This window comes from Osmerus eperlanus, chromosome 17 (assembly GCF_963692335.1).
Source record: "Osmerus eperlanus chromosome 17, fOsmEpe2.1, whole genome shotgun sequence".
NCBI lineage: Eukaryota > Metazoa > Chordata > Actinopteri > Osmeriformes > Osmeridae > Osmerus > Osmerus eperlanus.
This window is the reverse complement of record NC_085034.1, coordinates 8,610,844-8,621,776: the sequence shown is the minus strand read 5'-3', so window position 1 is coordinate 8,621,776 and position 10,933 is coordinate 8,610,844. Positions and strand designations below refer to the sequence as shown.

At 46.9% G+C, this 10,933-nt stretch overlaps 1 protein-coding gene across 1 annotated transcript in view; it reads right to left on the bottom strand.

Annotated features, from left to right (window-relative positions):
- The window catches only part of LOC134037938 (sarcolemmal membrane-associated protein-like), a 15,876-nt gene extending 10,806 nt beyond the window's left edge, over positions 1-5,070 (bottom strand). Inside the window, exons 1-2 of the mRNA XM_062483507.1 lie at positions 4,950-5,070; positions 4,095-4,425 (exon numbers count right to left, since the gene is read on the bottom strand). Coding sequence (XP_062339491.1) covers positions 4,095-4,146 — 52 coding nt within the window. The 5' untranslated portion in view covers positions 4,147-4,425; positions 4,950-5,070. The remainder of the gene's footprint in view (positions 1-4,094; positions 4,426-4,949) is intronic.
- Between the last annotated feature and the right edge of the window lie 5,863 nt (positions 5,071-10,933).

Genomic DNA, 10,933 nt, shown 5'->3' with positions numbered 1-10,933 from the left:
CACCCAGCTTCCCTCTGGGAGCCAATCCCTCGTCAACTGAACATCATTCCAATCTATTTCCATTAGAGACACACACACAGACAGACACACACACACAGAGACAGACAGACAAACAAATACACACACACACACACAGGATGTAGCTTTGATAAGAGCAGACAGAGGAAAGTGGTGCTAGAATATCGATAGACCCACGTCAGCACAGAACAGCACGGCCACTAGAACCAAGACGAGAGTGTGTATGTATGTGTGTGTGTGTGTGTGTGTGTGTGCCTGTCTGTGTGTGAGAGCGTGTGTCCTATCCTTCTCCATTCAATCTCTGTCTCGGTGCTGTCCTCCCTCCTCCCCCTCCTCCATCTTCCCCTCATCTCCTTTATCTCTGCCCTCCTCCTCCATTTCACAGACCTCAGCATCCTCTCTTCACCCTCTCTCTCTCCCTCTCTCTCCTTCTCTCTTCCTCTCTCCCTCTCCCTCTCACCCCTGCTGCAGAATTCTACACCTCATCAATGTTTGATAAAGCTCTAATAAGGGCGCGATAAAAGACGGGGAGAAAGAAGGGAAGGGGGGGGCTGTGGAAGAGAGCTACAGTCATGTGGACGCAGGTCGAAGGAAACAAGGTGGAGAGATTGAACAAGAGGGATTTGAAAGGAGAGTGTGTGTGAGAGAGAGATAGAGAGACTGATATAGACACAAACAGAGAGAGAGAGAGAGAGAGAGAGAGAGAGAGACAGAGAGAGACAGAGAGACAGAGAGACAGAGAGACAGAGAGACGGAGAGACGGCGAGACACAGAGAGGTGGGGACCAATGATTGTCCACTGAATCCCATCCTAGACAGGACAGGTCCTAATCAGCTGAGTCCATGTTTAGCTGATCATAAGCCCCAATCAATGTGTTTTCCTGGGGCTTTCAAAATGATCGATCGCACGGAACAGCAACCTCGGTAGCCCCTTCCAAGCAAGGAGATTTACTGGGAGCTTATGAAAGTACACACACACACACACTTTGAGAGCTTATACAAATCCATCTCCATGACTAAGCTGGCTCTACACACTCCCCCAGAGCAGTGCGGGTATGATGGAATGATGAAGATGGAAGAGGAGGAGATAGGATACTACTGATTTCTCTCTCTCCCTTCCTCTCTCGCTCTTTCTCTCCATCTCTCAATTCAATTCCATTCAATGATTCTTTATTAGCATGAATGAGTGATCATTGTTGCCCAAGTCATATGTTTAAGCCATATAAGACATAATAACATGTAATATACTATAATATATAAAATATTTTTTTTACAACAGGTTTCAACTGCTTGATATAATGTGAGCCTCCCTCTCTCTGTCACCTTCTCCCCCCCTACACTGTTTCTCTTCTCGCCCCGCTCCAACTCCCACTCCATCCCCTCCCTATCCCCCTTTCTCCTATTCTCTCCCTCACCTTAATCATAACACACACACATACACAAGTCTCTTACTCATAACACACACATACACAAGTCTCTTACTCATAACACACACACACACAAGTGTCTTATAAAACACACACACATATACACAAGTACTGTACTCATAACACACACATACATAAGTCTCTTACTCATAACACACACACACATACCTAAGTACTGGACTCATAACAAAAACACACACACACGTGTCTTATAAAACACACATATACACAAGTACTGTACTCATAACACACATACATTCACTGGTCTCTTACTACAAACAACCCCCCCAGCAGAGATGCAGCAGGACACCATAGACCACACATTCCCAGGGAACAGCAAGGAAGCCATGATGGAACATCAGCCCACACGTACACCCACCTCCTCAGAGGACGCACACACACACATACACATCTGTCTCATCCCCCCCCCGATCAATGGCTTGAATTACCACCGCAAACACCAAATACCCACCAATGATATCCCAAGGTGAAGAGGCAGGCTATATAGTATCAGATGTATTGAGACCGTGTGAGTCTGAAGACAGATTGGTTATTGTGACACTAATTGAACCTCGGAGGGGTCGGACACAGTCAGTGTAGGTGTTACTGTGTCTCTGGAAAATTACTGTTTTATTCTGTTTGAATGTCGTTCACTTACCAGACATTGTAGCTCAGCCACACACACACACACACAGGGAGAGAGATTGAGAGGGAGAGCGAGCGAGCGAGAGCCCGCAAACAAACTGAGTCACACTCATGCCTGCACGCACGCACACACACACAAACGTGCACACACACACAGCACTTGTGGTTCAGCAGAGACGTATGTGGAGGAGAGACAAGGGAAAGCAGAAAAGAAGAGAGCAGATCTCGGTGACCTACCAGACCAGACTACGAGGTCCTCCCTCAGAACTACACCCACTGTACTGACGCAGGGCAGAGGAGAGGAGGGACTTCAGACACGGAAGACAGAAAGGACGCGCGTGTGTGTGTGTGTGCGTGCGTATGTGTGTGTGTGTGTGTGTGTGTGTCTAATAGGGTTAGCTGCACTGTACATGACTACGTAACGGGGTTAGCTGCGCTGCACTAGAGTACTGCGGTTGCTGGGCAATGGTGGGGTGTGTTGGTGAGGAGAGGGGGTGAGACTGGCAGAGCCTCCGTGGGTTGTACCAACATGTGTTAGGGTGAGGAGCTGGCGGGGGATGACCGGTCTACACAGGCTGGAACTGCTGGTTGTTTGTGTGTGTGTGTGGGGGGGGGGGGTATGTGTGTGAGTATACACAGATGGGCAGAGACATCAGGGGAGTCCGTCAGGGGCTCTGGAGCACGGACGGGCTGTTCTAGAAAGCACGGCACATCAAAGGAGACTGAGATTCAGTGGGTGAATCTCAGTGGGTGAGTCTTCCTGTCCCTCTCCTCTTCTCTGGCACTCCTCTATCGTTCTCTCTCTCTCACTCTCTTTCTCCCTGTCTCTCTCTATCTCTCTCCCCCTCTCTCTCTTCTTCCTCAACTACTTTGCCTGCCCATGTCCTTAGGTTATTAAGGGTGTCCCATATGTGGTTGTTTTGCCAGTCAAATCAGGTAAAGAGCTGAGCTGTGTTTGTAAGTGTGTGCGTGTGTGCAACACAACAGAATGAACTGGGCAGTCAACACACTCACCCATACAAGCACACATACACACACACACACACACAGCCACACACATTCACTCATTCTGAGCCAGCACAAAGCAGCTTTGAAGATCACAAGTGACTTTGGCTTTGATCAGAAACAGCATTTTACATCGAGAGAGGGGGAAAGGGAGAGAGGGAGGGTGAAGGAGGGAGGGAGAGAGAGAGAGGGAGAAAGACAGAGACTCCTGGGATACCCAGAGAGTTTCTCTCTGCAGTGAACTACTACAGAACAACAAAGCTAACCCTCCTGAGCTAAGCTAACTACAGAGTGCGCAGCAAATAGAGGGCTAGCGCTAACCAACCCCTCGAACTCGAAGCTTACTTCTATTCAACAACAAAAAAGGGAAATGTCACAGGGAATTAAATGAACATGTCTGGCATATTTATGAAGGTCTTGTCAACACACACATTTAGCACACACAGTGCTACACTGCCAGACTCTACTCATGATTGAATACCTCATGTCGTTGACAAGAAGGATTGTTGAATTCACTGTCTGGTCTGATTGAGCCAGAGGCTATTTCCAATCTTCTGGAACCTGGAAGGTTTCGCCCCAAAGGTGTCACTACCACATGCTGTCGCTGTCACTGTCTCTGCATGTCTCTCTCTCAGTTTGTGTCACTGTCTTGCTGCATGTCTCTCTCTCTCTCCCCCCCTCTCTCTCTCTCTCTTTCACTCCCTCTCCAAGTGTCTCTCTCTGTCTTTCTATGTCTGTCTCTCTTTCTTGCTCTCTTTCCTTATCTCACCCTGTCTCTCTCTTTCGATCTATCAGTCCGAGTCTCTCTGGGTCTCTGCTAATCTATCTGACAGGACAGGGTGTCTGGCTCATCCATACACACACGCACCCACGGCCTATTTTTAGGCTACCTGGCAGGCTAACACACGCAGGTACGCACTTGAAAGTGCAGAAGTGACAACAAATCCTTTTGCCTGCCTCCCACACAAACAAACACACACACTCAAACGAGCGCACTTACCAGAAGGATCCATGACCTCCTCGATAACCGGTGGCAGGCGCAGTCCGTCCATGGTTGCCACGGCGAATCACAAGCGTAGGGTGCGGGGGGGGGGGGGGGGGTGCGGGAGCAGGGGCAGCTACGCCGTGAGTCTGATGTCCACTTGCACTGCAGAGGGAGAACGAGGGCTGGCTGGCTGGGGGACCAGAAGAAAGAGAGAGGTTGGGAGGGGGAGAGGGGTGAGGGGGAGGATGAGGAAGAAGAATGCCTACGAAGGCAGCTCAAGCTCCGGGTAGACGTTGCCGCTGCAGCCCCTTCATCCTGGGGCTCAGAGAGTAGCACCAACACAGCGCTGAGGGGGGGGGGGGGGGGGGATGGCAGAGACAGGAGATACAAACTGACATGAGTGAGGGAGAAACCTAGACAAGTGCAGTCCTCTCTCTCTATTTCTCTCTCTCTCTCTCTCTCTGTCTGGCGGTGTCACTCGTCGCCACGCAATCATGTCTCCTCCTGACCTTTTGTTTGGGTTTGTCCTCTGTAATCCTCCTCCTGTTGTGTCACTCTCTCTCTCTACCTCTCTCTCTGATTGCAAGCTTGTTTTCAGTTGTTTGTCCTCTCTTAGACTCTCGATTTTCCCTCCTCTCATTCTCCTTTCTTTTCTCTCTCTCTCACCCATCCTCTTCTACCTGTCCTTCAGTAGTCCCCCAATGAACCACGGTGCATTCCACACTTATGACCGATTACACTCCCACAATATAATGCCAGTCGATTAAAGTACACAGAAAGCCACGGGCACGTACACTAACGCTCGACAAGAGCACATACGCATATGCATACGCACACACACACACGCTGACACACACACACTGTAAATACCTTCAATGAGATCTCGACCGGGCAGCTTAGGACGCTGACAGCTAATACTCTTGCAGCTCGCGATTCATTTCCCCTCAATCCCCACCTCCTTCCTACCTCCCTCCCCCCTCACTCTCCCTCTCCCCCCCCCCTCTCTCTCTCTCTCTCTCTGGCTCTACACACACACACCGTTTTTTTCTCCCCCTGTATTAACTACGAAGACCTCATTAGTGAGGGATCTCTCTCCTGCTAAATGATCTGTTGATAATTCTTACCCTTCTCTCCTCCTCCCCCCCCCTCCTCACCTATACCCCCCATCCCTCCCTTCCTCTCCAGACCAAACAAGTGTTAACCCTTCCCTTACCTGCAACTGGGTCAGTCAATGGTGGTCTGTGCACACACAGCTGGTTTGAGGCGACCACATCGACCCTGAGGAAGAGAGGGAGAGAGGAAGGGAGAAGGAGCGAAGGAGAATGTCAGGAATATACAATGAACTCCAGTGACGTGATTTGTTAACTCTTGCTCAGCCAGAGGACGGGTACCACTCTGTCGTGTCTATGAAAGGGGGAATCTAACGGGCATTTGAAAATGGTTTGGCATTAGATAAACATGCATTTATTTAAGATATTAACGCAGAATTTGATACAGGAAAGACAACGTGTCATTCACCGACTGACAAAATAACTCAGAATAATAACGAACAGAGCTTTTTTTTTTTTTTTTGGGGGGGAGGGGTGTTGTCTCTGTGACTGCTGGTTTATTATGAAGAAACCGAGTGATTAACACCTCAGGTAACACTATGTTTCACTCCGGGGCCTCTTGTGTTAAAAATGGAACTGCTGCAAACTCCCAGCATCACACCCTTCACCAAGGAGGGGTTGCTAGGCAACCAGAATCCACAGGATCACCTCAGATAGACGCAGCACGCAACTTCAACTGAAAAGGGAATTTAGAAAACAAGCACATTTTTAAACAAGAGAGCCTCAGGTCTTGTATGCTGAAGTCATACTTCGGGTGGGCTGCGTTGGTGGCAGGGTGTGCTTTGGAGTGTGGTGAAGGAGTAGGCTCAGGCATTGGCCAATCCTTGGCAGTTCCAGGTCATGTTTTAAAGGTCAAAGTTGAACATAGGACTTGTGTGTGGGGGGGTCTGTTTCTGTGTCTGTTTCTGTTCAAAAACAGCTGTTCAACTCATGACTGTCTGTTGTTCTTTTTTAGTCTAGATCTATGCATTTCTATTCCCTTGCTACACTGCAGCATAAGTTACATAAGGCGTCACAGGGCCAGGGACTTGGAGAGAGGGAGAGTGTATTGGGAGGGCACTATGACTGCGCTTAGGACAGATTACATAAAGACAATTGCATAAGGGAACCACATAGGTGTGGTCCACCCACATGTGCTTCACCACAGAGCAGACCAGCGCCATTGTGGGTTTCTCAGCGGGTGATGGACATCCTGTCACCATATCACCCCTCAGGCAGGCACAGACACACACACTTTCTCCCTCTCTCTATCTCACACACACACACCTGCCTGAGTGGTCTACGTCAAGTATTACAAATGTGGACCATGTCATCAAAACAGGAAATCTCAGGCGCACAACTGATATTCAGTGTCATCGTGACAGAAAGTTCAGGTGGATTCCAACCCCCAAAAATACAATTTCCTTTTTCCAGTTTTTCTGGGTCTTTTTCTTGACTCCAACTGGCTATGGGGACAGACGACTGACAAGTTTAATTTCCAAACACGGGCCCCAGTTTCCACTCAGGTGCCCCAGTTAGCATGGGAGCGAGGGAAACTGCCTCCTGCCAGATGGAGGATTGCCCTGAGCACAAGACAAGCACTCTGCTGGAAACACATTGTGACCTTATTAGACAAACCTGGGCTGTGTTGTAGAACTTAAAGCAACACCTCTCTGGAAGTGGACGCTCCATTTGAATGCACAAATGTACCTTTATGTGAGGACAAGATGGAATGATGCCATGGTGGTATATGCATTTGAAAATACCCAAACATCCGCAGTGTGTCTGTGTTTTGCTTGTGTAAAGTGTAAGACACTGATGCTATGCAATGACCTGGATATTACTTCCCTGTTGCCAACTCAGCTATTTAATTAAATATGGTGAGCTTACCAAAGAGAAATAAACTTCTCAGTGTCTTACAGTGAGTCAGACTGCGAGAGATTGAGAGACTGAGAGAGACTGAGAGAGACTGAGAGAGACTGAGAGAGACTGAGAGAGACTGAGAGAGACTGAGAGAGAGAAAAATAGACAGACAAATTAAGAAAAAAAGAGAAACAAAGCAAGAAAGAACCTGAAGAAGTAGATGCTGGGATTGAGTTATCAAGAGGTGTCAGGAAAAGATCAAAAGAAGGAAAGAAAGAGAGAAGAGGTGACTCAAGTGTGAACAGAAGGAAGATAGAAGGAAGACAGGAGGCAGGAGGGGAAGGTGATAGCATGCTTCCATCTCTGTGACCACAGTGGTCTTGGATGGTAATCAGTGTGAGAGAAACCCTGTGATTAGTGTCACCACATGGGCAGGAGACACACACACTGAAAGGCGAGTGAGTTTATTTGAGGAACAAAGGGGTAGGCCTAAGGGGTACATACCCCTTAAAACCAAATGTTTTCGGGAGCTTACTTGAAACCAAGGGGTATGTGAATACTGCGCAACCGGCAACAATGGCGGCCAGATCATCCAGAGTCCAATAAATTTAATATTATTGGTTTAAATAATTTATTAAAAAAGTACGACAGTCTTGTTTTGTGCTCTACACAGTCCTGTACATATATATTTGCAACATTGACATACTGGTGACATAGCAGCCAGCTAGCAACGATGTATGATGACGTAACCGTCCGTAACCAAGTGGTGTCTCATTTCATAGGGGTATGTTTTCACCCCTAGCCCTTGTCCCATAGACTTATATACAGTAGATACAGCAAGCCTGCTCTTTCAAGATGGCGTCCCCATTCATTTCTATGAAAAGTGCTCAGTGGCAAGCGAGAGCGCTAAATGGTCCGATCAAGAAGCAGATACATCATGTGAACTTTACGAAAATCAATACTGTATAGTATTCCTTTCACTTGGTTTTTAGTAATATAAGCCTATTCTAGATGGAACATATGTTCCACATAAGACCGTGCGTGTCCACCCCACCAGGAGCACCGACAACGTCGGCAACCCTGCACCAGGCCTCATTCTTTTTGTCAATGTCTCTGTACAAATACAGAGACGTATCGTACAGGACTAGATATGCAGCCACACAAGAGATTAGTTTCTCCTCCATCTTGAAACTGAAAGCTAGAAATGTTTACCATGGTTGCTATGTTATGAGAAGCAAGAAAACACTTCGATTGGCCATCGCTAGCGAAAATCGCTCCTCATTTGCATAAAGTTGAGAAAATGTCAGCTCGAATCGCTTGAATCGCGTCGCTACCCACAATGCACCACGTATGCGATTCGCCTGGCTCCATTGAAAATGAATGGAAAGCATTTTGTCGCGTCGCTCGAGTCGCTGCAGTGGACATGCACTGGGCTACGTTGTTCTTTTTTGCTTTGTGTTTTTGGTATGTCTGCTTACGTATTGTGTCGGATTAAAGAAACTGTAAACTTGAATATCTAGTTCCTTCGTTGTTCTAGCTCGGCAAAGAATTCAAGCTAAGTTAAATAGGCCTATATGTTACTATTATGATGATGATGTGTTGCTTTCCTATTGCTAGCTAACTGTTATACGTCATACGTCGCAAAACTAACTAAAATTAAATGAAATTATAGAGTAAATCTCCTTACTTTTCTTCTTTGTCAATGTATTTCATAGAGCATAAGTTTACATTTCCGACTGGGAAATCAGAAATGACGACATTCCATGTCAAATTGAACACAGAATCATAGTCCATGCTCCTCGCCTGGCATCATGGTGGTACCGGAAGTCGGAAGAAAGCAGTAGAGTCCTATTTGGGATTACTTTGAATATGACTGTGTGTCAGATAAAAGCAAGTGATTACGTTGTTGGCCTACTTGCTATTAGAGGCTACTTACTAAATGCACTATATTCCAACTGTAATAGAATCGTCTGGTAAATGAGTATAGCTACATTATTTGACACATTTATATAAAAAGGCCCCTGCTCACAGCCAGAGGTCCTTCCTACCAGAATTCAACTTCTATTTCCCTCTCAGTAAACTACTTGCCACACTACTGTTTTGTGTTTACATTTAGGCATTTAGCAGACGCTCTTATCCAGGACATTCCCCTGAGGCAAGTAGGGTGAAGTGCCTTGCCCAAGGACACAACGTCATTTGACACGGCCAGGAATCGAACCAGCGACCTTCTGATTACTAGCCCGACTCCCTAACTGCTCAGCCATCTGATCCCCAGCACACATTTACAATCATATCCATTTGATAGATCCTGCTTCTCACAGCCTTGTTAGTATCTTCTCACTTGCAACATACAGTGCTTGGTTCTAGTACCTGATAAGCCAAGCCTGGACCTTCCCTTTGTGACTGGCTAGTGAAAAACATCTAATAATGATAACATTTTGATTGCTTCCATCAAATTTATTATAATCATATATTTAACAAAAGATATATTAAAAAAAAGAAATAAAGTGATAATTTAAATAAGAGTTTTAACAAGTGTGACGCCACGAGAGGCTACATAGCCCTCAGCGGGACAGCTCAAAATAGTGCGAGGACACCGGGGTCGAACAAAACAAGGGTTTATTGAAGATCCTCAGGATTAACAACAAAAAAAACTTCAAGATCTTACATAGGATTCCAAAAACGGCGCCTCTTCTAGGCGCAGGACTCCTTCTTCTTCACCAAACCCCACTCTGCCCACCTAACTGTGGCTCTCCCTCTTTAACCCAACCCTTTAGGTCATCAGGGTCTGATCAGTTTCAGGTGTGTGGGAATGCCCCGTTTTTAGGGAGGGATGGAGCCCCCGGCTCCCCCAGCAGAGGGAGCCACAGCTGCTCAGGGCTGCAGCCACCTCCGGGGAATGTAGCACCCCTCCAGGACCCAGCCTCTCGTGACGTCACACAAGTTTGAGGCTTGATCATGAAAACAGGTCAGGGCTGTTTACGGCAGGCAGCACAGACATATTCCTCTGTCAGTTGGATCCGAGCACAACTGTGATGGAACCATCTAAGGCAGCTGTGACAGCCAACCTGAGATTTTGAATAAACATTAAGACGAATTTGTGGAATGATAATGAATGATCAAACATTAGGAATGGCAAAAACTGGCACTGTCACCTATAATAACATGACCTCTTATACAAAGAAATACCATGTTTAGTAGTGAAAAAGTATTGTATTCAATACAAGTTTACAAGCTATTACCCAGTTAGTGTATCCATCCAGATTGTCCACATCCCCGCATAGTTGGGGTGTGTCAGATCTTATGGTCCCAAGATATGGGGAGGGGGGAGGATTTCGGAATTTATAAAAAACAGTGTTCTGTTTCTCCTACTCCCCTTCTAACTTTTACATTTATACAAATAGTATCAAAGGCTTTTTAAGGCACACTTTAAAGGGCATGAGGAGCCACCAAAATAATTTTGGGTTGTGTCAGATCTCATAGTCCCAAGATATGGGGGGGGGGGGGGGGGGCTTGCTCTTTCTCCTGATCTGCATTTAGTGCTTGGCCCAACCTCCTGCTCTGCATCCAGTCCTGGTCCCAACCTCCTGCTCTGCATCCAGTCCTGGTCCCAACCTCCTGCTCTGCATCCAGTCCTGGTCCCAACCTCCTGCTCTGCATCCAGTCCTGGTCCCAGAAGCCTTCTACCACCAACCCCTGTTCTTAATGCACATGTGAATGTTTTCTTCCAACTTGACTCGCCTTGAATATCGGGGTACACGAGTGGTGGATTTTAAGAAGGTGTTATGTATATGAGCTCTGATTGGATGCGGACCATAGTTGTACGGAAAACATGCCTGTGTCGATAAAGAAACTAAATTTGTATTCCTTGAAAAATGTGCAAGAACTGGACATGCCAACACA